This window comes from Chelmon rostratus, chromosome 19 (assembly GCF_017976325.1).
Source record: "Chelmon rostratus isolate fCheRos1 chromosome 19, fCheRos1.pri, whole genome shotgun sequence".
NCBI lineage: Eukaryota > Metazoa > Chordata > Actinopteri > Chaetodontiformes > Chaetodontidae > Chelmon > Chelmon rostratus.
This window is the reverse complement of record NC_055676.1, coordinates 23,955,714-23,983,151: the sequence shown is the minus strand read 5'-3', so window position 1 is coordinate 23,983,151 and position 27,438 is coordinate 23,955,714. Positions and strand designations below refer to the sequence as shown.

General features: G+C 47.7%; 1 protein-coding gene across 3 annotated transcripts in view; it reads right to left on the bottom strand.

The window, feature by feature from the left end:
- Nucleotides 1–27,438, bottom strand: part of myo5b (myosin VB) — a 34,910-nt gene that overhangs the window by 4,348 nt on the left and 3,124 nt on the right. Inside the window, exons 1-31 of one of the 3 annotated variants that reach the window (XM_041960217.1) lie at nucleotides 27,248–27,438; nucleotides 20,253–20,363; nucleotides 19,968–20,139; nucleotides 19,723–19,867; nucleotides 18,450–18,606; nucleotides 18,195–18,338; nucleotides 17,153–17,234; nucleotides 16,828–16,935; nucleotides 16,193–16,568; nucleotides 15,754–15,835; nucleotides 15,509–15,649; nucleotides 14,855–14,977; nucleotides 13,467–13,550; nucleotides 12,540–12,674; nucleotides 12,360–12,457; nucleotides 10,547–10,633; nucleotides 10,154–10,265; nucleotides 9,812–10,023; nucleotides 8,653–8,809; nucleotides 8,241–8,480; nucleotides 7,018–7,254; nucleotides 6,327–6,420; nucleotides 4,876–5,021; nucleotides 4,635–4,754; nucleotides 4,424–4,558; nucleotides 4,250–4,315; nucleotides 3,900–4,139; nucleotides 2,043–2,137; nucleotides 1,285–1,362; nucleotides 225–423; nucleotides 49–142 (exon numbers count right to left, since the gene is read on the bottom strand). The exon at nucleotides 27,248–27,438 is cut by the window's right edge and continues 77 nt beyond it. In XM_041960217.1, the coding sequence (XP_041816151.1) occupies nucleotides 49–142; nucleotides 225–423; nucleotides 1,285–1,362; nucleotides 2,043–2,137; nucleotides 3,900–4,139; nucleotides 4,250–4,315; nucleotides 4,424–4,558; nucleotides 4,635–4,754; nucleotides 4,876–5,021; nucleotides 6,327–6,420; nucleotides 7,018–7,254; nucleotides 8,241–8,480; nucleotides 8,653–8,809; nucleotides 9,812–10,023; nucleotides 10,154–10,265; nucleotides 10,547–10,633; nucleotides 12,360–12,457; nucleotides 12,540–12,674; nucleotides 13,467–13,550; nucleotides 14,855–14,977; nucleotides 15,509–15,649; nucleotides 15,754–15,835; nucleotides 16,193–16,568; nucleotides 16,828–16,935; nucleotides 17,153–17,234; nucleotides 18,195–18,338; nucleotides 18,450–18,606; nucleotides 19,723–19,867; nucleotides 19,968–20,139; nucleotides 20,253–20,363; nucleotides 27,248–27,274 (4,297 nt within the window). In that variant the 5' untranslated portion in view covers nucleotides 27,275–27,438. The remainder of the gene's footprint in view (nucleotides 1–48; nucleotides 143–224; nucleotides 424–1,284; nucleotides 1,363–2,042; nucleotides 2,138–3,899; nucleotides 4,140–4,249; nucleotides 4,316–4,423; nucleotides 4,559–4,634; nucleotides 4,755–4,875; nucleotides 5,022–6,326; nucleotides 6,421–7,017; nucleotides 7,255–8,240; nucleotides 8,481–8,652; nucleotides 8,810–9,811; nucleotides 10,024–10,153; nucleotides 10,266–10,546; nucleotides 10,634–12,359; nucleotides 12,458–12,539; nucleotides 12,675–13,466; nucleotides 13,551–14,854; nucleotides 14,978–15,508; nucleotides 15,650–15,753; nucleotides 15,836–16,192; nucleotides 16,569–16,827; nucleotides 16,936–17,152; nucleotides 17,235–18,194; nucleotides 18,339–18,449; nucleotides 18,607–19,722; nucleotides 19,868–19,967; nucleotides 20,140–20,252; nucleotides 20,364–27,247) is intronic. The other 2 variants (XM_041960216.1, XM_041960215.1) reach the window with 2 other exon arrangements.

Sequence of the window (27,438 nt, the reverse complement as noted above, 5' to 3'; positions counted from 1 at the left end):
TCAGCTGATACACAAACTGTCGCTGCACCTGTGGACAGCGGCTGTTACCTTCTAACTCCTGGACTTTCTTCATGTAGATCCTGAGCTGCTTCTTCAGCTTCCTCTCGTTCTTCTCCAGTTTCTCCACCAGCTCCTTGAGGTCCTACGAACAAGAAAACAACAAAGCGTTGTGAATCGCCCGGAGCGCTGAGGCGTCCGTTCTGTGCTGCGGCGGATTCTCTCACCAGGTTGTCGTTGGTGAGCCGCGTGAGCTCCTGCTGGACGCTGTATTCCACCTGAGCCTCCGGCGACAGAGACGAGGTGTAGTTCAGGATCTCCTGCTTCTTCTCGATGTCGTCTTTCAGCAGCTCGATCTGAGTGTGAAGAGCCTCCAGTTCGTCTTTGTGCTGCCTGGACTGAGTCTGCAGCTGAGCCTCCAACAGCCTGAGAGGACGAGGGACATCCCGTCATTCAACAGCCACAGAGACACCGGTCTGATTCCTGAGCCTTAAAGGGCTACGTCTCATTTTAAGGTGGTCTTACTGAAAAACCAGTCTGTGAAATACCCTCTGACACTTGTGTCTTATCTCCCAGCCAGAGTCTGGTACCTGCCCAGGTCCACTACCTTCCTGGGTCCAGTGCCTACCCAGCACCCGCACAGCTCAACACAAGCAAAGGGCCAGAGCACTGAGGAGGGACCAGAGCTCTGAGGGGGGACCAGAACGCTTAGGGGGGAACAGAACGTTTAGGGGGACAAGAGCACTGAGGGGGACCAGAGCGCTGAGGGGGACCAGAGCGCTCAGGGGGGACCAGAACGCTAAGGGGGGAACAGAACATTTAGGGGGACAAGAGCACTGAGGGGGACCAGAACGCTAAGGGGGACCAGAATGCTTAGGGGGGACCAGAACGCTTAGGGGGTCCAGAACGCTAAGGGGGACCAGAACGCTGAGGGGGGCCAGAACGCTAAGGGGGACCAGAACGCTGAGGGGGACCAGAGCGCTGAGGGGGACCAGAGTGCTGAGGGGGACCAGAACACTGAGAGGGACCAAAACGCTAAGGGGGACCAGAGAACTAAGGGGGACCAGAGCGCTGAGGGGGACCAGAGCTCTGAGGGGGACCAGAGTGCTGAGGGGGACCAGAACGCTAAGGGGGACAAGAGCAGGGGACAGAGGCTCCTGTATTTCACACACTGGGTGGATCACGTATAGACCACTGGTCTGCGAGGTTCAGTAAGTGTTGAGCTGCTAGCTAAGCCAGAAAGGTAAAGAAAGTGAGCAGAACAAGAAGAAGAGGGCAAACGGAGACCTGGCCACTTGTTTTAGACCCTGGTAAGCCAAACCCAGCTCGCCATCTTCATTCAAATAACACCAGTCCTGATGTGAACTGTGTCCAGCAGGCAGAGGACAGCAGGACACAGGAGGAGGAAACAAAGACAAGCAGAGTGTGAGGACGACTGCAGAGGACAGAGGCAGACAGACAGCGAAGCGTTAGTCAGCAGGAGACGGAGCAGACACACGGCGGCGTCTGTCACTTCAAATCATATCAAGATCACAATAAACCTGAGGGTGGCGATGTGATGTTCGCCATGTGAGGAGTGACGACACATGACACACTGTAAAAAATGTCAGCGAGCGAGGCCGCAGAGACAGCATTCTGCTGCCACGGTAACAAACACCATCGTTTCTCCGGCAGCAGCACGCCTCCATCACATTTACAGCTGGAGCCTCATTCACAGAACTACGGAAGCCCTGAGAGGCAGAATATAAATTTTTTTAAATGAATTAAAGAGGGTAGAAAGGCCTCTGTCCACCTGTTCTCTGATCATCAACACAGAGGAGGAAACAGAACGTCTTTTGACTCTCGGGGCTTCCGTACAGATCAGAGGAGGAAAGCAGGGAAACTGTTTCACAGGCAGCAACAGACACAATATGAACACTAGTTACAGACCGGTCAGTCCATTAAAGCAAATCAAAGAGTCATCTCTGTTAGTGGCTGAAGGTCCGGCGGAAAGCTGCTGGTCACTGTGCCAGCGTCTCCACGGCGACGGAAATCAGGGCACTCACTTCTTGGACTCGCGCAGTCCATGATAAGCCTGAAGAGCCTCCTCTTTGTCCACAGGCTCTTTGCTGTTGTCCAGCTCAGGAACTTTAGTGCTCTCCTGCTCGAACAGAGGAAGGACAGAATGTTAGCTGTCTACAACATGAACTCAGAGTGGCAGCGACTGACAGCACTGACAGCACTGACAGCACCAACCCCACTGACAGCACCAACAACACTGACAGCACTGACAGCACCAACTTCACTGACCTCACTGACAGCACTGAGAGCACCGACCCCACTGACAGCACCAACCTCACTGACAGCACCGACCCCACTGACAGCACTGACCTCACTGACAGCACCGACCTCACTGACAGCACTGACAGCACCGACCTCACTGACAGCACCGACAGCACTGACCTCACCGACAGCACCGACCTCACTGACAGCACCGACCTCACTGACAGCACCGACAGCACTGACCTCACTGACAGCACCGACCTCACTGACTGCACTGACCTCACTGACAGCACCAACTTCACTGACCTCACTGACAGCACCGACAGCACCGACAGCACTGGCCTCACTGACAGCACCGACCTCACTGACCTCACTGACAGCACCGACTTCACTGACCTCACTGACAGCACCGACCTCACTGACAGCACTGAGAGCACTGACCTCACTGACAGCACCGACCTCACTGACCTCACTGACAGCACCGACTTCACTGACCTTACTGACAGCACTGACCTCACTGACAGCACTGAGAGCACTGACCTCACTGACAGCACCGACCTCACTGACACCACTGATCTCACCGACCTCACTGACAGCACTGACAGCACCGACCTCACTGACCTCATGACCTCACTGACCTCACTGACAGCACCGACCTCACTGACAGTGCTGACCTCACTGACCTCACTCACAGCACCGACCTCACTGACAGTACTGACCTCACTGGCATCACTGACCTCACTGACAGCACCGACCTCACTGACAGCACTGACCTCACCGACAGCACTGACCTCACCGACAGCACTGACAGCACTGACCTCACTGACCTTACTGACAGCACTGACCTCACTGACAGCACTGACCTCACTGACCTCACTCACAGCACCGACCTCACTGACAGTACTGACCTCACTGGCATCACTGACCTCACTGACAGCACCGACCTCACTGACAGCACTGACCTCACTGACAGCACCGACCTCACTGACAGCACCGACCTCACTGACAGCACTGACCTCAGCGACAGCACTGACCTCAGCGACAGCACTGACAGCACTGACCTCACTGACCTGACTGACAGCACTGACCTGCTTTTCACTTTAACACAACATACTTGTCCTGTTGACTTTTACGTTTCTTTGTGACTGGCTGAATCTCAGGCCTCGTTCAGACTGTTTTTCTGCAAACATAAAAAAACAGAATCTAATCACATTTCTACAGACGCGTCTCCGTCCGGACAGAAGTGCATCACGGTGCGTCTGTCCTAAAGATTTGATACGAGGAACGAGTCTAATTTGTCTGCAGTCTGAACAAAGGCTTACTGTCACCTGACTCAGCAGGTGAGGGACTGAAGCCACCAGTCATCATACAGCGTTAACACACCTGGCTGACGCTGACACTGAACATCAGCTGACTTTTCTGTGACTTCTTCTTCTTTCTACATTAATCCTCTTAGAAACCTCCACCTGTGCACAGATGATGCTGTTCTGTACTCTTCTGAAGCTGCTTCCTGTACAGTCCTGCTCTAAACGTTCCACCAGAGGGCGCTGACGGTCTTACCCGTTCCAAACATGAACAATAAATACCATTATTACATAATTCAGGTGACAGTCCAGTACAACCACCGTGTGTACACGTACTATATGATCGTTCTTCTCCAGCAGCTGGGCCGTGCTGACGATCTGAGTCCTTAGGATGATCACTTCCTCCTTGCGGGCGTCCAGCTCCTCATTGGCTGCTTTAAGCTGGCTGAGCAGCAGGTTGTAGCTGTCCTGCAGCTCATTGGAGGAGTTGTTCTGAGCCGCACGCTCAGCGATGGTCTTCCTCAGCTCGTTCAGGTCATTCTTCAGTTTCTTGTTCTCTGTTTCCAGTTCCTGCCTCTGCGGGGAAACAGAATTATCATTATACTCAGGGTATACGATCACTGTAACTCGTGCAGGAGTGTGTGCAGGTGTGTGTGCAGGTGTGTGTGAGGTAAAGTGACGTGAACCTTCAGGTTGTTGTAGGCCAGGTCTGCGGTCTCCTGCTCAGAGGTGGAACTCCTCGACTCGGAGCCCTTTAATGAACGAGACAACAGGTGAGTCGCGCAGTGTCGCAACACGATCAGAGACAATAAACTCCTCGTTGGACGGTTGGACGTTACGGATCGACTGGCGGCGGTCACCTTGCGCTTGGCGAGCTCCTCCATCTTGTCCACGCTGAGCTGCAGTCTCTTCCTCTCCTGCTCCAGCTCCCTCACTCTCTTCTGCAGCTTCATGAACAGACTGATGTCCATCGCGGCCTTCTCCAGCCCCATCTCCTGCACAGGTGAGCGGTTCAGACTGTTAGCGTCAGCGGCCGACCCCGCCTTCGCTCATACCTCCTCACAGACTCACCTCCACCAGCTGGATGGAGTCCTCCGTGTCTCCCACCTCCGAGGTGGAGATGGACGTGTAGTTGGAGTCCGTCTCCAGGCTGCTCTGATTGGACGGGTTCCTCCTGTGGCCGGGGTGGAACTAGAGGACGACGGAGGAACAGAGTTACTTGATATGTGCTGAGGACGGGCCGTTAGCTCTGACGACAGGTGAGTCAGGTGTGTCCAGGCCTGAGGGCACCTGGTGGACAGGAGGAGCTCACCTTGGCCAGGGACACCTCCTCTTTCAGGTTGTCGTATCTCTGCTCCAGTCTGGAAAACTCTTGGAGCAGATTCTGATAACGCTGCCGCTCCTGATCCAGCTCCGTCTGCAGAGACGCCTCCCTCTGAGACACACTGCTGCCGTCCTCTGAAACACACACAGAGACGCCCAGAGACAGAGACACACAGGGACCCCCAGAGACACACACAGACACACAGACACAGAGACAACCAGAGACATACAGAGACAGAGACACAGAGACACCCAGACACAGAGACACCCAGGGACACCCACACAGAGACACCCAGAGACAGAGACACAAAGAGACAACCAGAGACAGAAACGCCGAGGGACACCCAGAGACACCCAGAGACACAGAGACAACCAGAGACAGAGACACAAAGAGACAACCAGAGACAGAAACGCAGAGGGACACCCAGAGACACCCAGAGACACAGAGACAACCAGAGACAGAGACACACAGAGACAGAGACACCCAGACACAGAGACACCCAGAGACACCCACACAGAGACACCCAGAGACAGAGACACCCAGAGACAGAGACACAAAGAGACAACCAGAGACAGAAACGCCGAGGGACACCCAGAGACACCCAGAGACACAGAGACAACCAGAGACAGAGACACAAAGAGACAACCAGAGACAGAAACGCAGAGGGACACCCAGAGACACACAGAGACACAGAGACAACCAGAGACAGAGACACACAGAGACAGAGACACCCAGAGACACCCAGACACAGAGACACACAGAGACAACCAGAGACAGAGACACACAGGGACACCCAGACACAGAGACACACAGAGACACACAGGGACACCCAGAGACAGAGACACCCAGACACAGAGACACCCAGAGACACCCAGACACAGAGACACCCAGAGACAGAGACACACAGAGACAACCAGAGACAGAAACGCCGAGGGACACCCAGAGACACCCAGAGACACAGAGACAACCAGAGACAGAGACACACAGGGACACCCAGACACAGAGACACACAGAGACACACAGGGACACCCAGAGACAGAGACACCCAGACACAGAGACACCCAGAGACACCCAGACACAGAGACACCAAGAGACACAGAGACAACCAGAGACAACCAGAGACACCCAGAGACACACAGACACACAGACACAGAGACACCGAGAGACAGAGACACCCAGAGACAGGGACACCCAGGGACACAGAGAGACACAGAGAGACACAGAGACTGTTAACAACCTTTGGACATTTCAGGCTAATATTGGTTTTTCTGTCCTCGTTTGGTTTCAGGAATTTTCTTAATTGATTGTTTTTGCTTTTTAAGAACAAACTGATGATGACGTCACACAGTATAAACGTAATGAGGACCACGAAACCTCATCCAGAAGTTTAAACCTGTGGCCAGGTGGACCAGGATCACCTGGACTTGTTCAGGTCTCACCTTCAGAGCTCTTTGAGTGCTGAAGAATCCTTCTGTTCAGCTCCTCCTTTTCACTCTTCAGCAGAGCGTTTTCTGTCTCCAGCTCCTCCACCCTCTGGAGGACACAAGAAGACACCATCAGCTGTGCTAACCATCAGAACACTGACCCAGAAGCAGTATAGACACACAGACAGACAGAGAGACAGAGAGACAGGCAGAGACAGACAGAGAGACGGAAAGACAGACAGAAACAGAGAGACAGCCAGCCAGCCAGCCAGCCAGAGACAGACAGACAGACGGAAAGACAGAGAGACGGAAAGACAGAGAGACGGAAAGACAGACAGAAATAAAGGCAGACAGATGGAAAGACAGCGAGAGGGACAGACAGACCGACAGACAGACAGACAGACCAACAGACAGATAAACAGACAGACAGACGGAGAGACAGACAGAAACAGAGAGACAGCCAGCCAGCAAGAGACAGACAGAGAGACGGAAAGACAGACAGAAATAAAGACAGACAGAGAGACAGACAGACAAACAGACAGACAGAAACAGACAGACAGACAGACAGAGAGACGGAAAGACAGACAGCCAGCCAGACAGACAGCCAGACAGACAGAAATAAAGACAGACAGAGAGACAGACAGACAAACAGACAGAAACAGAGAGACAGACAGACAGAGAGACAGACAGTCCTGTCGCTCGTCACCTGTTGCAGTCCCAGTTTCTCGTTGCTGTGCTCCTCCTCCAGCTTCTTCCTCTGAGCCAGCGCCTCCTGCAGCTCCCGTCTCAGCCTCTCCAGCTCCTCTTGCAGCGTCGTCAGCTGACCTCCTCCACCCTGCTGACCCCGGACCAGCTCCAGCTGCTTCTGCAGCTTGTTCACCTCCGAGCCCAGAGAGGTGTTGACCATCAGCAGCTGCTCGTTCTGAGTCCTCAGCTCTTTGGACTGACAACACACATTATTATTATTATTATTATTATTATCATGATTATCATTACTATTATTATTGCCATCATTATTATTATTATCATTATTATCATCATCATCATCATTATTATCATTATCATCATTATTATTATTATCATTATTATTATTATTATCATTATCATCATTATTATTATTATCATTATCATTATTATCATCATCATCATCATTATTATCATTATCATCATTATTATTATTATCATTATTATTATTATTATCATTATCATTATCATTATTATTATCATTATTATCATTATTATCATCATTATCATTATTATTATCATTATCATCATCATTTTTATTATTATTATTTTTATTATTATTATCATTATCATTATTATCATCATTATTATTATTGTTATTTTTATTATTATTATCATTATTATCATTATTATTATCATTATCATCATTATCATTATTATTATTATTAGTAGTAGTAGTAGTAGTAGTAGGAGTAGTAGGAGGAGTAGTAGTAGTAGTAGCAGTAGTAGGAGTAGTAGTAGTAGTGCTAGTAGTAGTAGTAGTATTTTAGTATTATTTGTCAGGGTTTGAGTCGGACAGATACTGAAGAATCTGACTGGACAGCAGACGATCTGTCAGGATTCATTTTTAACATCTGACCCAAAAATGAAAACTGGACTACAATTAAAGGACATCTGTCGGCGTCTCCAAACTGCGGACATGGCAGATTCACACCGACCACAAACACAGACCACGTCAACAAATATTACAAATGAGTGGAAGCGTTCAGGTCATGCTGGTCCTCTGAGTCGTCCTCAATGACGGAATAAAAATGATACACTGTTAGTATGAAATATTCATTATGGACGCTTTAAACTTTAAACTCAAAGTAAACACTCAAAGTGTTGCCCCTGATGCCTCTGAGTGGTAGTATTAGTAGTGTTAGTAGTACTGGTGGTACTACAGTCTCGTTGATGTGTCTGCACCTGATCATCCATCTTCCTTTGCAGCTGGACGATCTTGTTCTCCATGCCGGTGTTGAGCTTCTTCAGATGCTCGGCGGAGCGAGCTTCGATCTTCAGCTGCTGCAGCTGCCGTTTGGCTCGCCTGCGTCTGAACGCGCACTGGATGACGATGGCGGCGGCGCGCGCTCGCCTGAACTTCTTCCTCTGCAGCCAGCGGCGGACGTTCTTCTGGATGATCATGGCCTTGTGGTGCAGGAGGAACTGCGGAGCAGAGCGCAGCGTGAGGAGCCGCTCACAAACATTCCACCTTAAATTGGAAACACTGCGCCTCTAATTCACTCGTTACGTCTCTCACTGATGTGATTAAAGCAGAGGGGGAGGACAAAGGAAGGACTGAATGTGTCGGACGTAAACTGAGACGAGCAGAAGTTACCTCCCAGTAAATCCTGCGGGTGAACATCCCCCTGGCGAAGGCCTGGATGGTGACCACAGACTGTCTCACTTTCAGAAAGGCCCGTCGGTCTCTCACCATACGGTACTGTTTCTGACAGATGAGGGCGGCTCGAGTCAGGCGCAGGAAGTCGGCATATCTGAAGAGAACAACAACAGACGGGTGATGAGGATCGGAGATCAGGAGGTTCTCGGACCTGGATGAAAACTTTATTTATACAGGTGATACAGACGACATGATGTCTGAACGTTAACATGCAGCAACTCATAAACATCACAGAGAACAACAACGTCACAAAGTCACACATTCAAGCTGTCTGTGGTCGGTCTGTCAGTCTGTCAGTTAGTCTGTCAGTGTCAGTCTGTCAGTGTCAGTCTGTCAGTCTGTCTGTGGTCAGTCTGTCAGTGTCAGTCTGTCTGTCAGTTAGTCTGTCTGTCTGTCAGTTAGTCTGTCAGTCTGTCAGTCTGTCTGTGGTCAGTCTGTCAGTCTGTCAGTCTGTCAGTTAGTCTGTCAGTGTCAGTCTGTCAGTGTCAGTCTGTCAGTCTGTTAGTCTGTCAGTTAGTCTGTCAGTGTCAGTCTGTCAGTGTCAGTCTGTTAGTCTGTCAGTTAGTCTGTCAGTGTCAGTCTGTCAGTGTCAGTCTGTCTGTGGTCAGTCTGTCAGTGTCAGTCTGTCTGTCAGTTAGTCTGTCTGTCTGTCAGTTAGTCTGTCAGTCTGTCAGTCTGTCTGTGGTCAGTCTGTCAGTCCCAGTCTGTCTGTCAGTTAGTCTGTCAGTGTCAGTTAGTCTGTCAGTCAGTCTGTCAGTTAGTCTGTCAGTCAGTCTGTCAGTCCTAGTCGGTCTGTCAGTTGGTCAGTCGGTCAGTTCAGCCTCCTCTGCTCGTGTCTGTCTGTGGTCAGTCAGTCAGTTAGTCTGTCTGTCAGAGTCAGTCAGTGTCAGTCTGTCAGTCCTAGTCGGTCTGTCAGTCTGTCAGTCTGTCAGTCCTAGTCAGTCTGTCAGTCAGTGTCAGTTGGTCAGTTCAGCCTCCTCCGCTCGTGTCTGTCCTTGCGGATCATTCTAACAAACCTGATACAGTTTAGGGTATCACCTGGTTCAGGTGCAGGTTTGGAAGAAGGCAGCGAGAGGAGGTGTGACTGAAAACTCACCTGCGGGCCAGGTATCCCCGCCCGTATCTCTGCAGAGTGATGGCAGACTTGCGGATCTTCCGGTATCGAACTCTCTGCAGCCAACCTCGAACCGTCTTCTGGATCATGATACAGGCCGACCGGAACTTATCCGCCCTGAGCTTCTCCAGGTACGCCACCTGCCCGGCCCGGAAGAAGATCTTTGTCTTCCCAAACTGGAACATGTCTGGCTCCTGAGACACAACACGATTACTAATTAACAGTTACAGTAACGAACATCGACGCCTGCTGTGATTCTCAAACAAAACATCTGGATTAAAACCGTTGCTGTCGTGCTGCCGATGTGTCGATAAAGTTTCTCACCTTGATCAGCGTCTCCAGCAGGTTTTTACACACCAGCTTCTTGTCTGCCGACATCATGTCTGACTTCTTCAGCAGCACCCGATACCTGCTGAAGAAGTCCGGGTACGTCCACCTGGAACAACAGCACGCTCGTCTTTAGCTGGGGGGGGGGGGGGGTAAACTCAGCCTCTTTGTTGGTCGGACAAAACGAGGACTTTAGGAAACTGGACGAGACATTTTACAGGACGTGCAGATTCAATGATGGTTGTAGACCTTCTTCAGACAAACATGAGCACAGCTCCTCTTCCTCGGATGTTCACTGACACACATTATTAGATTAGTGGCTGCTGAGACCTGAGAGCTGTCTACACGTCAGCTGTCCTTACAGAGAAGAAGAAGACGAAGCGGACTCACCTGGACGGATATCCGGCCGCGCTGATCCGGATGGTCTCCAGGACTCCACAGGCTCGGAGCTGCTGCACTGCCCGCCTCGAGTCGAACCTGCGGCAACAGGAAACGGTTCAAATCACCTTCGTCACATTTACAGTTCAGCTCCGGCGCCGAACGTTTCCCCCTACCTCGTCTTTTTCTTCGGCATCGCAAACACGACGGGACGTGAGCTACGGAGTCTGTTTCCAGAGGACCGAGCGAGTCTGTTTCCAGTCTGTCAGCTGAGTGTCTCCAGACATGTGACCCACGAGGCCGTCATTTAATTTAACAGCCCCGCAGCCGCTTCTCTGAGGGCCTGTTGTTCCCCCGTCAGCATTTGCCCTGGTTTTATTTTGTCTTGAGATTCTTCAGTGATAACTCAGATAAGTAGGAAACAATGGGCTTCATCTGAATGTGAGGGTTCAGGGTGTTCAGTCCAGACCGGCGTTCTGTCTGTAGTCACATTGTGAGGCAGCTGATTCTCTTATCACGTAAACTGAGAATCCATACTGACGGGCTTTAACTCGCAGTTTGAGGCTGAACCGCAGCGGTCCGGACCAATCAGCGTCCTGTGAGGAACGACTGGCGGCCTCGGCCCAATGTGGTTCAGACTGTTCTACAACAACGGGCAGCTCCTGAAGAGGTTAGCGTAGCTGCTGTAGCATCAGTTCTATCAGAGTATCTCTTCCATGGACCACTTTCCAGATGGTTCTGAGTATAAACCCATCAGGTTTTGTCTGTGGGGGGGGTGGGCTGATTTTAAAATGACCTGCTCTGGAGACATGCTAACATGCTAACACCAACAAAAGATTCAAGATAGCCTTTATTGTCATTGAGCGTGGACATGTCAACCCCCGTGTTAGAAATAAAGCTAATAAGACAGATAATAGAATAAAATAAAAATAATAGAATAACATGCAGTACAAATATGCATAAATGCAGTAAAAATATACCAGAAATAAAAATATACTAAAGCAATAAACAGCTATAACAACTGAGAATATACTAAAATATATAATATATACTGAGATTCAGCTGACAATTAGGTAGTGTGTACTTAAATGTTAAGTACACAGAAGGTGGAGGTGGAGGTGCAGGTGGAGGTGCAGGTGGAGGTGGAGGTAAAGGTGCAGGTGCAGGTGGAGGTGGAGGTAAAGGTGGAGGTAAAGGTGGAGGTGGAGGTGAAGGTGGAGGTGAAGGTGCAGGTGAAGGTGAAGGTGGAGGTGGAGGTGCAGGTGGAGGTGGAGGGGAAGGTGGAGGTGGAGGTGGAGGTGCAGGTGCAGGTGCAGGTGGAGGTGAAAGTGAAGGTGAAGGTGGAGGTGAAGGTGAAGGTGGAGGTGCAGGTGGAGGTGGAGGTGGAGGTGGAGGTGCAGGTGAAGGTGGAGGTTGAGGTGAAGGTGAAGGTGGAGGTGAAGGTGGAGGTGGAGGTGCAGGTGGAGGTGGAGGTTGAGGTGAAGGTGAAGGTGGAGGTGAAGGTGGAGGTGCAGGTGGAGGTGGAGGTGCAGGTGAAGGTGAAGGTGGAGGTGAAGGTGAAGGTGGAGGTGAAGGTGGAGGTGAAGGATTATTCTGAATCATCACAGACAATGATCTCAGGAAGTGATTGTAGAGATCAGTGTCCCTGCAGCGCCACCTGCTGACCAACTACAGCTACTAACTTCCTGTTGTTTTTACAACACCTGCACGAAGCACCTGTCCTTCACCTCATGACTCACAGTTTTAAGACCTCTGCACGGTTTGGGGGGGATTGGGATAATAAAAAGTGAACTCAGAGAACAGGGACAGGGACAGGCTGACTCACGAGAAGGCCTCCTTGTGGTCGTTGGGTTTGATGCAGCGAACGTAATGAGGAGTCGTAGCGTTCAGAGTCTCCATGAGGAGGTGAAGAGAACTGCGGAACTAAAACAGAGAAACACGTGGACAACGTGAGCGTCGACACTGATGTTCAGAGTCCTGCGGGCGGCGGCGGCGGGGGGCTCACCTGGAGTCCGACAGTCTTCCTGTGCTCCTTGTTGGGAGCTTTGGGGAGCGACTTCGCCGGTCGGACGTTCACTCTGGACGACTTCGAGGAGGCGACGTCGTCCTTCTCATGAAACAGATCTGCAACCAGCTGAAACTGAGAGGAAGCAGGCAGCTGTGATACTGTTTGAAAGATGGATCATCATCACACGATTCATCTAAAAACCAGACACAAACGTTCCATCGAGCAGCTTCAGCTGAACTACGAAACAGCGTCTATGGCAGCAGGTTGACCCACTTTAAGCTAAAGACTAATAAGTGTTTCACTTCCAGACCAACCAGACTGAGAAAGCACGATGGAAATACGGATCATAAAAATGTTAGCTGATGTGAAGAGCTTGCTAGCTGCTGTAGCTAACAGCAGTGACTGATGAACTCTCCTGAGGACCAACAAACACCACGTCCACAACTGGCCGGAGGACTCAGGACTGTCAGCTCATCTGTTCATGCAGAGCCCCTGACCTCTGACCCCAGATCAGCTTCACTGCAGCGATTAGCTCTTTGCCTCAAGACAAAAGCTCTGCAGGACGAGTAAACACAGACAAAAGCTCTGTCCCAGTTCTTCCCCAGTAACCCAGTATGAGCCGCCCTGCCCACAACCACAGACACCAAGCCCGAGCTGCACTCCTGTTCAACTACAACGAGGAGGAGGAGGAGGAGGAGGAGGAGGAGGAGGAGGAGGCTGCAGAAGGTTCACACCTCTGTCAACAGCTGTTTCTGGCTGTGATCGTTCCTGCTGTTCATTCACAGACCTCTTCATAATGAGGACGTAGTCCACAGACCTCATCCTGCCTAAAATGTAACACTGAGAGGCAGCTGTTTAGACCCTGACTGAGCTCCGGTTCTGGTTCTGGTTCTGTGGTTCTGGTTCTGTGGTTCTGGTTCTTACCTGACTGGCTTTCAGGATGTTGATCTGCTCTTCGTAGACAGTGTCTCTGTTCTTTTCCAGAAAGCCCTCACACTGATATTCCACCTGTGGAGACATCAGTGAACTCATCATGTTACACAATTAATTCATCAATTAAAACCGTACAGTGACATCATCACATCATGACATCATGACAAAGGAATGACATCATCCTTTCAGTACAGGTCAGACTTCACACTCAGCTGCTTTAATTAACACAACGATGTCCTCCTGGAGGTTTGTAGTGGTAGCAAAAGTATTAGCAGTATTAGTATTAGTAGTAGTTGTATAAGCAGTATTAGTATTACTAGTATTAGTATTAGTAGAAGCATTAACAGTGTTAGTAGTAGCATTAACAGTATTAGTAGTAGTTGTATTAGCAGTATTAGTATTACTAGTATTAGTATTAGTAGTAGCATTAACAGTATTAGTAGTAGTTGTATTAGCAGTATTAGTATTACTAGTATTAGTATTAGTAGTAGCATTAACAGTATTAGTAATAGTTGTATTAGCAGTATTAGTATTACTAGTATTAGTATTAGTAGTAGCATTAACAGTATTATTAGTAGCATTAACAGTATTAGTAGTATTAGTATTACTAGTATTAGCATTAGTAGTAGCATTAACAGTATTAGTAGCAGTTGTATTAGCAGTATTAGTATTACTAGTATTAGTATTAGTAGAATCATTAACAGTATCAGTATCAGTATTAGTAGTAGCAGTTGTATTAGCAGTATTAGTATTACTAGTATTAGTATTAGTAGAATCATTAACAGTATCAGTATCAGTATTAGTAGTAGCAGTTGTATTAGCAGTATTAGTATTACTAGTATTAGTATTAGTAGTAGCATTAACAGTATTAGTAGTATTAGTATTACTAGTATTAGTATTAGTAGTAGCATTAACAGTATTAGTAGCAGTTGTATTAGCAGTATTAGTATTACTAGTATTAGTATTAGTAGTAGCATTAACAGTATTAGTAGCAGTTGTATTAGCAGTATTAGTATTACTAGTATTAGTATTACTAGTAGCATAAACAGTATTAGTAGCAGTTGTATTAGCAGTATTAGTATTACTAGTATTAGTATTAGTAGTAGCATTAACAGTATTAGTAGTATTAGTATTACTAGTATTAGTATTAGTAGTAGCATTAACAGTATCAGTAGCAGTTGTATTAGCAGCATTAGTATTACTAGTATTAGCATTAGTAGTGGCATTAACAGTATCAGTAGCAGTTGTATTAGCAGTATTAGTATTACTAGTATTAGTATTAGTAGTAGCATTAACAGTATCAGTAGCAGTAATTAGTAATTAGTAGAATTAGGAACCGGAGGCTCAGGGAGTAAAACCAGCCGCTGTCCTCTGCTCACCTCGTCGGCGAAGTGTATGATGATGAAGGAGATGTTGGACATACGAGGTTTCTGGAAGTGAGCGCTGCTGGAATGCTGCCTGTAGAGCTTCTGGGCCCAGTTCTGATCCGTTCCCTTTGGCACCTGAAACAGGAAGTGAATTATATAACAAGTGAAGGAGGAAATTAAACTCTGATTCAGGCTACCTGCGCTCTGAATAACAGATTCATCCCTCCAATGTTGTTCCACATCATCGTCGATGACTTCAAAGACCGGAGAGAGACAGAATGAATAAATCATCAGCTGTGCTGGGAGATAAACATGAGAGAACTGAAAACTGCTCTGATCTGATGAGGTTTCTTAACCAGACTGCAGCTGTCAGGCTGTACTTGAGCTACATGCTAACGTCAACGTGCTAACATGCTGATGTTAATATATTTACCATGTTTACCATCTTAGTTTTGCATGTTAGCATGCTAACATTTGCTAATTAACAGGAAAGCTGCTGAGGCTGATGGGATGATGTCATTGTTCTGCAGGTATTTGGTCATGAACCAAACGGCTGGACACGTTCAAACGTCGGCCTGGTGACAACCAATCACATCACAGAAACACAGCTATTTCTAACCAATCATATGGCAAGATCAGGAGCTCAGGTCTGATCATCAGTCTCACTTTGCACTCTTCGTCCAGCAGGTCCAGGACTCCGAGTCGAGCCTCGATCAGGTCGATGCAGGGCTGGTTGTCGGAGAAGTCTATCAGAGTCCAGGGGATCTGCTCCTTCATGTACTCCTCCTGCTCCAGCTTAAACACATGCTGACCGGACAAAACAACAAGCATTAAAGACCGAGATCAGACAGTTCAGGGTCAACCATCGCACACGTCCATGACGGGTTTGAAAAAGACCGCAGGAGGCTCACAGAGTTGAACTGCTGCTGAAGTTTCTCGTTGGCATAGTTGATGCAGAACTGCTCGAAGCTGTTCACCTCAAATGTCTCAAACCTGCAGACATCCAAACAGGAGACATTTCAGACCGGAAAGACCTGGACACAACCAAGAGCCAAGCCGACACAGAGGACAGAGAACTCCCTGAGGACATCACTACGCTGACTCCTGGTTTAATCACCTGAACAGTTCTTCACAGAAACCTCTGAGCTCTAAACCAAACAGAAACTGATTAAATATCAATGATCATGTCAATAATATGGCTCTGAACAGTTTTGGATGTGGACTCGGTGGTCGATGGCTGAATGAGTACAACCAGGTGTTCAGACAGGCAGCTGTGAGATCTGATGAACAGGTAAGGGTACGGGTTTTACAGTTTTACAGTACTGAGACGACTCTACAAAGACTTCTTACCCGTAGATGTCCAGGACTCCGATGAAGGAGTGCTGCTTGGAGGAGGTGTGCAGGGCCCTGTTGATGTGCTCCACGATCCAGTCAAACATGCGTGCGTAGATGTGTTTGGCGAGCGCGTCGCGGGCGTTGGTCGCCTGTTTGCTGGACATATTCTTCACGTACGTTTCAGAAGCGGTGACCAACTTCCTGTGACAGAGCCAGTGCTCCATCTGCTGCAGCTCCACGCCCAGCAGCCCGCAGAAGTGTCTCAGGTGGAGGTCGTCGTTGGCGATGTGACAGGACTCTCCGTCTCGCTCGGAGCAGATCTCGACGTTTCCCAGGTGAAGGATGGAGGCGACAACTTTAAAAATGCTGCTCTGGCTGCTGTCCTTGATCCCTGAAAGAAACCATGCAGCTGGTCAGTCTGCTTTTACACCAGAAACAAACCACAACCAGAATCCACCTGGAACTGGACCGAGGACCTCGTGCCGGGCAGTCACGGTCCGGTTGTCTGGTGTGTTTTTAAAGACACTCTCTCGCAGGATGCAGTGAAGTTATCCATCAGTTTGTTTTGGTCTCCTCTGTGATAAAATATTAAAGCTCGAATTGAAAATCTGAAGTTGAAAACAGCTTTCCTCGGTGGGATCCTTCCTTACCCAGCAGTGTGAAGGCCTCTCTGGTCTTCTTAAAGTCTTCGGCATCGTTCACTCCCTCGATGAAGATGTTCTCGCCCATCGACGTGAAAGTGAAATCTTGTGCGCTGGCTGAGCGACAGACAAACAAGAACCAATCAAAAGCAGGTAAAGAGCAGACGGGTCAGTTTAAGCTTCATTCATTTTTCCAACTCTTTGATCTTCTGACATCATGAAACAGCAGACGCAGCTGCTGCCCAGGAGCCGTGTTGTTTAACATACCTGAGAACACCTGAGTGGTAGCATAGCATCGTGACAGAAGCACACAGAGACAAACAGGTAGACTCACTGAGGCCGAGGTCCTTGAACTCTGGTAAACTGGCCGAGGCACACAGCTGGTAGAATATGTGATAGTTCCTCTCATCTTCAGCCTGCGAGGCAAACACCGACGATTCAAGCATTTTACACACAGACTGGAGACACACTGGAGCAGGCTGTACACTGTACACTGCACCGATCTGTACACAGTACTGTACTGTACTGCATGCTATACTGTACTGCACTGCACTGTACACAGTACTGTACTGCACTGAACTATACACTGTACTGTACTGCACTGATCTGTACACAGTACTGTACTGCACTGCACACTATACTGCACTGCACTGTACACAGTACTGTACTGTACTGCATGCTATACTGTACTGCACTGCACTGTACACAGTACTGTACTGCACTGAACTATACACTGTACTGTACTGCACTGATCTGTACACAGTACTGTACTGCACTGCACACTATACTGCGCTGCACTGCACACTGTACTGCACTGCACTGCACTGCACACTATACTGTACTGAACTGAACTGTACACAGTACTGTACTGCACTGCACACTGTACTGCACTGCACTGCACTGTACACAGAACTGTACTGCACTGCACACTATAGTGCAATGCACTGCACTGTACACAGTACTGTACTGAACTGCACTGCACTGATCTGTACACAGTACTGTACTGCACTGCATGCTATACTGTACTGCACTGCACTGAACTGTACACAGTACTGTACTGCACTGCACACTATAGTGCAATGCACTGCACTGTACACAGTACTGCACTGAACTGCACTGCACTGATCTGTACACAGTACTGTACTGCACTGCATGCTATACTGTACTGCACTGCACTGCACACTGTACTGCACTGCACACAGTACTGTACTGCTCTGATCTGTACACAGTACTGCACTGCACTGAACTGTGCACTGAACTGTACACAGTACTGCACTGCAATGCACTGACCTATACACTGTCCTGTACTGTAATGTACTGACCTGTAGACTGTGCTGTACTGTAGTGTACTGTTCTGTACAAGAAATCAAACTGACCTGAAAAACAACCCGTGACTTCTCCAGCAGGTACGTTCGCATGTTGGCGCCGATGATGTGGTAATGTCGGCTGAATCCGATCTGAATGTACTTTCCAAAACGACTGCTGTTGTCGTTTCGAGTTGTTTTTGCATTTCCAATAGCCTGTCGAAAAGACAGCGCAACGTCATCAGCATAATATCATATAAGACATTAGCTGCTGCCTGCAGTAATGTTTTATCCCTCAGTGTACTGAGTTACTTTAAAGACACTCACCTCCATGATGGGACTGGAGGCGAGCACTTTCTCCTCCACGTTGGTGTCATTAGCTGAGCCGCCCACTGTGGCAAAGAAACGCATGGCGTACTTTGCAGAAACCGTCTTTCCCGCTCCGGACTCTCCGCTGACTATGATGGACTGATTCCTCTCAAATCTAGAGAAACATCCGGAGCATTAAAAACCTCATAATACATTTATTAAAGGATAACTTTGGTTTTTTACAACCTGGACTTTATTTGTAGCATTAAATACGACCATTTACTCACCCAGACAACTTTGGTGGCATTTGGAGTCGTTTTGAAGAAATTAGCCCCAGAGGAGCGGCGCGTATATCCGTATAATGCGAGTACTCGGGGCATCCATGCGCAGCCTCTATATAACGCATAATCTGCAGAAACTCGTTCATATTCCAACATTTTGTTCTGATATGCTGGTGCTATTCCCCTCTGAGCCCGTGGTGGCATGTTATCAGCATCCGGCGTCTCTAGGCAACTACCTCTGACGTGGATGATGTCATTACCGAACGCCGCGAGCAGCCACAACACGGCTGACTCTGCGGCGGTCGGCTACGAATACGCAACAACGAACCATAGCTGTGCCAAACTACAGCTAAACTAGCCGACCGCCGGCTCAGAGGGGAATAGCACCAGCATATCATAACTAAATATTGGAATATGAACGAGTTTCCGCAGATTATGCGTTATATAGAGGCTGCGCATGGATGCCCCGAGTACTCGCATTATACGGATATACGCGCCGCTCCTCTGGGGCTAATTTCTTCAAAACGACCCCAAATGCCACCAAAGTTGTCTGGGGGAGTAAATGGTCGTATTTAATGCTACAAATAAGGTCCAGGTTGTAAAAAAACCAAAGTTATCCTCTAACACATGCATGTAAAATGACTGTTTGTTCAACAGTCGTGACGGGTTACGGGCCGGTCTATTTCCTGGCTCTGAGCAGCACGTTGGGTCATTTTTGCAGCCTGGTTTTTGTAAAGATGGAACATGTGCTGTTGTTGAAGGATTTTCTGGGTCTTCGCAGTAATCACAGGTCTGAAGGAGTCGAGACGTTCAGACCGTGATTAGACGGCAGCTGATGAGGAAACGCTTTCTCTCTGACTTGAGATAATATCAGAGGTTTTCTCTGAACACTGCAATCGTCCACCTACCAACCGCTACGCAAACACCACAGGAAGCGCGTGTCGTCCCCGTCGCCCCTGTGCTGCAACTGATCTGATCGTTATTGATCATTAGACCGGTTCAGATCTGACCTGGCCATCTGCTTGTACGCCTCCTCGGCCACAGCAAATATATGAGGGTCCATGTCGCCCATGTTCTGGCCGCTGTAGGCGGTGATGACCTCCTCTCCATAGATCTGCAGCTGCTCATACGGGTTGATGGCCACCAGCACGATCCCTGCACGGAACAATCGCACGTTCAACCAGTGACACTAAACTAAAGGAAAGGATAAAAGCCAAGGCCGAGGGGGGCAGGACCAGCAGCCACAGTCACTGACCGCAGTACGTGTAGATGTGGTTGGACTCCAGGAAGCGGACTCGCAGGTTGTGCAGAACCGCAGGTTCATGCAGGTAACTGAGAGCGGTGAGGTCGTTCTCCCCGACCAGGATGTCGGGGTTACGCAGGAAAGGAAGAGGGTTACTCTTCGTCCCCACAGGATACTCCAGAGGCTGAGACACGAGACACAATCAATACACAATCAATATGCAATCAATACGCAATCAACCTGTCCCACCTGAACCGAACATGAGCATACAGAATGTTCTCAGAGGAACTTAAATACCGTCTCATCCTCCAGTTTCAGATGAAGAACCGGTTCTCCTTCCTTGTAATCTCTGACGATCTCTGCAGCCCTCCAGACGTCCTCCGGGTCCGGGATCCAGACCCGCGTGAACTGGAACAAACACACCATCACAACATTTATCACATAGGAAAACAACGAGCCGAGTGTCCTGGAGAGAGAACACAGAGAACATCGTCCAGAACAAGAACCTCAGTCCACAGATAAGCCTGCTGTCCGGACAGTCAAACTGTCTCCGCTGAGAGAGACGATGATCAGAGACGAAGAAGACCACATGTTTCATTTCCTAATTTATATCACACACACACTGAGAAAGGTTAGAAAGGTTGAGAACATCTAAAATAAATGACTGCAGTGTAATTAAAAAGTAGAGATGTAGATATACAGTACAAAGTAGTGGAAAATGGAAATACTCAAGTAAAGTACAAGTACCTCACAATTATACTTAATCATTGTAAATGAGTGACTGTTCTGGCTCAACCTGTTGAGGAACATGAGCGTTGCTAGCATGCTAAAATCAACACGAGCCAATGAAGACCGAGACATCGAACATCAGTGAGACCGAGTCTGATCTGAACTGATCTGAACTGAACTGATCTGATCTGAACTGATCTGAACTGATCTGAACAGATCTGATCTGAGCTGATCTGATCTGATCTGAACTGATCTGATCTGATCTGAACTGATCTGAACAGATCTGATCTGAGCTGATCTGATCTGAACTGAACTGAACTGATCTGATCTGAACTGATCTGAACTGAACTTATCTGATCCGAACTGATCCGAACCGATCTGAACAGGAAGTCCTGGACCGATCTGAACAGGAAGTCGCCGGACTCAGCGGACACTGCTGCTGGATGTTCAGACGCTCACACACAGCTGAGCTCCGTCTGGTGTTCTTCACATATGGTGGACGAGCTTAACTGAGAAGATGCTGCGAGGAGATTATCTGAGGATGATGAGTCATGCAGACCAGCACAGAGTGCTGAGTCAGCACACAGGATGGATCCTAATAATCTGAGCAGACAGGTTTGAATGTGCAGAGTCCAGGTTCTGGTTCTGACAGGGACGAGGGCGGACCTGATGTGAATTCATCTGGATCGTCCTGCACTGACACGAGTTTAATTAAACATTAAGTAAATGTTTTGTTTATATTCACTTATTTGAATATTTATTAATATTTATCTCTAATTTATCGATTTTATTTTGAACACACACACAAACACCTACATTTCCCATAATGCACCTGGATAGTCTTTCACCAGACAGACTTTTAAACTGCAAACCTCCAGTTAGTGCAACAGAGACAGAATATAGACGACTGTGGCAGGATGACATCACTGCGACACAACAATGACATCATCAGAAGCCAGGACCAACAGGAAGCTGCTCTGCAGCTGATTGGCTGAGCCCTGTTGGTCTGTTTCTCTCACATTTAGCTTCAGCAGACGAGATAAAGACACGACACTGATAGTGTGGAAGGATGTCGTCACAGTGTGTGTGTGTGTGTGTGAGTGCGTGTGAGAGAGTTACTGTTTGTGTGTGTGTGAGTGTGTGTGTGTGTTTAATTCAAATGACTGTCTGGTTTCAGTGAAGATGTTTTGCATTAAAGCAGCTGAAGACAGACTGTGTGTTACTGTTTGTGTGTGTGTGTGTGTGTGTGTGTGTTTGTGTGTGTGTGCGTGTGTTTGTGTGTGCGTGTGTGTGTGTGTTTGTGTTACTGTTTGTGTGTGTGTGTGTGTGTGTGTGTGTGTTACTGTGTGTGTGTGTGTGTCTGGACTCTGTACTGTAAATAAAGTTCGGCCTGATTCAAACTCTCTGTTCTTCAGACGTTAAGCTTCTCACTGTGTTTATCTGCTGTGATTTCTCGCCGACACCGAGTGTGTTTACTGTCTTTCCTCGTGTTACTCGGACATGTAGTAATCTGACAGACGTTACTACAGTATTAGTATCACACTGTGTATCTATACTGCTCTTGTATAGTTTCTATTTTTATTCTACCTCTGAGGATCAATAAAGACTTCATCTGATGAAACCTTTCAATGAAAACAGCGGGACAGAGACAGAGACACAGAGACAAACAGACTTTGGACATGAAGGTGGTAAAAGCTGCCCGACGGCCGATCGCAGCCAATCATTGACCTCCGGACAGGAAGTGACGCTGATCATAAAGGAAGTGATGAGAAACAGAGAACTGTGATTAATCTGAATCTGTTCTTCTGCTGCGTCAGTTTGTCTGTGAGGGATCAATAAAGTTTTATCTAATCTCACTTCCACAGGGCCGGATTAACCTGTCAGGGGCCCCTGGGGCCAACATGAGCCTCCCTCCCCACCAGTTTAACCAGAGTCCCAGAGACAAACCAGTATTTCTATACTACCTGCCTCAGGTGTGCTGGCAGTCTGAACTCGACCGTTTTCTCAAACGTTTTAAAGCTTCATTTAGATGAAACAACCGAAAACACTGAGTCAATGAATTCACTTGTAGGCCAACAGAAAAGTGAGAATTACTCAGTGTGAAGTCTCTCTGAAGACTTCCTGACACGTCAGAGGACAAATGATTGATGGACACTAAGTGGCGGATTAAATATAGACAAAGAGCCAATAGAGAAGCTCTCTGTCCCACTGAGACGACCATCAGCAGAGGAGCCTCACGTCTGCTGCCTGTTAATGTGGGACACCGACAGAAACCGACCAATGGCTGCGCAGCATGTCGTCTGCATGTGGAGCATCACAGCAGGACAACAGGCAGGAATGAGGACACACAGAGCCGAGGTCAAGGCAACGCACACTCAGCAAAAACATGTCATACACACAGTAAAAACATGTTATACACAGTAAAACATGTTATACACAGTAAAAACATGTTATACACAGTGAAAACATGTCATACACACAGTGAAAACATGTTATACACAGTAAAACATGTTATACACAGTGAAAACATGTCATACACACAGTAAAAACATGTTATACACAGTAAAACATGTTATACACAGCAAAAACACAGTAAAACACACCACACACACAAAAAAAACATAGTCCTGATCATTATTATTATTATCATGTTATCGTTATTATTGTTGTTTTCATTGGTATTATTGTTATCACTGTTAAAGGTAAAGGTAAAGATAGACGTTATTCATCCCCAGACGGGGAAATTCAGGTTTTACAACAGCAGGCAATAGCAGTTGGAAAGAAAAAAAAACAGATAGAGAAATTCAAAAAACAAAATAAAAGTTGACTCTATATATGTACATATTATACAAGACTGTATAGAAGAAAACAAATATTTAGAAAAAGTATAGAAAAAAATATGCATTGCTGCAATAACTGTGGAAAAATTGCCAGAAATGTACAGATTTTACATGAAGTGCATATGGGCACGTGGTAATACTGCGAATACTGCGGCCACGAGAATGTAAGCTGCCGCAAGATTAATAATAATAATAGTGTTAATACTACTGCACAGAAGAAGAAAATATACAAAAAAATGCAATGTTGCACAAAATGTAAAGGATATGAGCGTTATTATTATTACTGTTGTTATTGTCATGTTATCATTATTATTGTTGTTGTTGTTGTCATGATATTATTTTTGTTGTTGTCATGTTATCATGATTGTTGTTGCTATTAATGTTATTATTGTTGTTATCACTGTTATCATTATTATTGTTTTTATTGTTATTATTGTTATTGTTATTGGACAGCTGTTTTGGGGGAGGGGTTTAGAAGCAGGCCTTCATGTGTGGGTGGAGGGACAGGAAACATGAATAGAACACAGGTTGTCAGACAGGTTTGGTATGAAAGACGAGTGCAGGTGAAGCGTTGGATTAAAAACTCACCCAGACAAAGAACGTCATCAACAACTCGACCACAGAATGACAGAATCGTGTCACGTGACCTTCACGAAGCAGCCTGTCACTCAGCTGCCGGCATGTCGGACTGTCACCTTCCTGCTAGTGTTTAATTAACAGGCTCACCGTGACGACACAGAAACACTCGCTGAGCGCTAAAAACAGACAAACAGGCCTTTAAAAACAAAAGTTAACGACAAGTGGGTGAAACGGTAAAGAGAAAAGAAGGAGGGAGGGGTCACACTCCTCTTCCTCACTCGGCAGGACGCCTGTCGGCTCGGTGGACGTCAGATTACAAAAGGCAGATTTGTGCTGCTCTCTGCTCGTCCACAGAGTCGAGGTCTCGGGTTTCTGTGCAGAGTTTCAGCTCACAGGTGAAATCTCTGAGTCTCCGCCCAGCAATGTGTCAGCACAATGACATCAGCCTGGGGCGGGGGGGGCCCACACCAGGTGTGTCTGCCAGGAAGTCGTGATTCTACCTGTACCTGTGGAGGAACTTTGATCTGCACAGGTGACGGCAGCAGGTAAAACGACTTCCAGATGCTGCGAGAGGAAACATCATGCAGCATCTGGACCAATCATGATCCTTCTGTGCCAGATCAGCCTAAAAACAGCCAATCAGATTCTTTGGTGTCTGCCCTGCGACTCGTCCACGTTCGAATCAGAAACCAGTTTACTGCCGAGAAAAGATTTAATCTGGAGAATCATCGACGTAACGTGACAGAAACTTTTCCAGACGTCTGACAGCATCATGACACCTGAGAGGCTGAAGCAGATCAGCTTTAACAACAGGCTGAAACAGGTAACAACCAATCACAACCATCGATTCATCCACCAATCGTTTCGCTCTATTTGACTCTAACGTGAACAAAGTCGATGTCACATCAGAACATTAATCACCAAACTGTTTGGATCATTGATAAATCATTCACTTTGTCTCAGTAACTGAATACTGGTCCCTGGACCTGGACCTGGACCTGGACCCCCGGGTCCCAGTTTGATCCGTCTACAGACCAGTGATCGAACACAGAAGAATCCACGAGTGCCAGACCTGAACACAAAGCAGATGGAGCCGCAGGATTGGCCCTCTGTCCTCCGGCGCCGGATTATTTAGTCTCACAGCGGGCGAAGAGGCTTTAAGTGGCCCTACTTAATGATGTGGACTACAGAGTCCAGGAGGAGGGATTACAGAGCTGCTGTCCAAATCAAAGCTCTGCCTCCAGAGAAACAGGGACACGTAGAATGTTCAGGAGCAGAACTCTGTCATCAATATATCTGATCATGGTTGTTGATTGATTTTCTGTCGATCAGCTCTTGAGGGATCCTCCAACAGTCGCAGTGTAATCTGGTTACTTTGTAGTTTCACTGAGTTTCATGAATGAAGATTCAACCTAAAACCACAAACTGACTCCTGAAGGTCAAAGTGTTCCATCAACACGGCGACTTCATGAGCAGCGACGACTTCGGACAGGTTCACTTCATTAAGAAGCAAAAGTTCAGGATGAAACGTCCACCTGAAACGTTCACCTGAAAAGATTCACCTGAAACGTCCACCTGAAACGTTCACCTGAAACGTTCACCTGAAACGTCCACCTGAAACGTCCACCTGAAACGTCCACCTGAAAAGATTCACCTGAAACGTTCCCCTGAAACGTTCCTGGAACATAAAAACGTCTCCAGCTGAATGTTTCAGCTCTGCACCAACACAAACACTAACCACACATTTTCAGTTATACTGCAACAGCAGGCCTCCTCCACCCCCATCCCATCCTCCAACCCCCCATTCTCCACACTCATCTCCCCCCTCCACCCCGTCCAACCGCCCATCCCCTCCTCCCTTGCTGCACACCAAATCCACAACAGGCTGAAACACCCCCAGCCTCATAAAACCACCTACGAGAATCCTGTCCCACATTCAGAGGGTCCATGAAGAGCCACAGAGTCCAGAACAGAGCTCGAGACACGGTCCAGACTCTGCTGGGTGTTTCTGCAACTGTACATGAAAATAAAGTTTCCTTTGTACTTTAAATTCTCTACATCGATGTTACACTGTGTTACTTATTTAACTGAGAAATAATCTAAATAAAGAGAAAAATAATCTAATATGACTTTTATTTGTCAAGTAAATAATTCAAGATGAAAAACTTTATTGATTGAAACAGAAAGTACAAATAATGTGCTACATCGTGACGCGTATCGTTACCTGGAAACCAGCTGTATCGTGATAAATGTGTTTTTTGGTTCAGAGTCTCACAGCTCTGAGTTCAGGTTGGATAAAGATCCTGGTCTGGTTTCAGACAGAGAGCCTGCACCCCGTGTGGTGTCCCTGGTGGGGTTTGCAGCTAAATGGAGGACAGAACAAAAACACGCTGCGTACAGAGAGATAGAATAAAGTATCTCTCTATCTACAGCCGGTGGACTCTCAGGTTTGTCCAGAAAACACTGCGTTTCCCATAATGCACCTGGATAGTGTCTTTCATTAGAGCCTCCCTACCTGGTAAACATCCAATACTTAGTTTCTTCCTGAAACTACAGAAGATGACCCCCTCTGCTGTTAACTTCCACACTGAATGAAGACAAAAACCGGGGGGGGGGGGGGTCGTGAAACACGGTTTGCTTTCAGCCAAATGAAGCGTTTCTTCACCGCGAGGGCGACTCTGCACCTGTCCGCTCCCTGGAGTCATGAACTCCATTTAAAATATGTTAATTTAAAGCTTGGTGTCCTTTAGAACCAAAAGTCTACGACCTGATGTGCCAGAAGACCTCTTGACGGTCTTCTGGCACATTCGGCTCAGATATAATCCGCTGCACAGACACAGTGCTGATAATATTTAAACCTTTGGTCGCTCTCAACGGACGACCGCGCTGCCTGAAGGCGCTACCGAGCCCAGACGAACAGGTGACTGCCTCCCAAAGTTCGACCAGAATAACGTGGAGTTTGGTCCGTGTCGAGCCGAGACGTGAATCTGATCTTTAACGAGGGAGAACACGGACCAGTTTGTTAAAAAGAGTTCTGAAGTGAGTTTGTACAACAATCCCGACCGGCAGCAGGAAACAGGCACACACTTCTCTTTGTCGGTGTCAGCTATGACGTCGGTGTGTCTTACAGGTAAAGTGACTCACCTTTGTGTACAGCTCGTTCACAGACATCGCGCTCCCTCCCTGGACGAACAAACTACGAAGGTCGTGTTGTTGCTCCCATTAAGAAACCGAAATAATCCGAAAGTTTGCTCTTCTAAACCGGGGGCAGCATCGGACTCGTAGTCCGCATGTCCGCGGTCCGGCAGGTGTCCCGGCGGAGTTCCGCTCGGTCT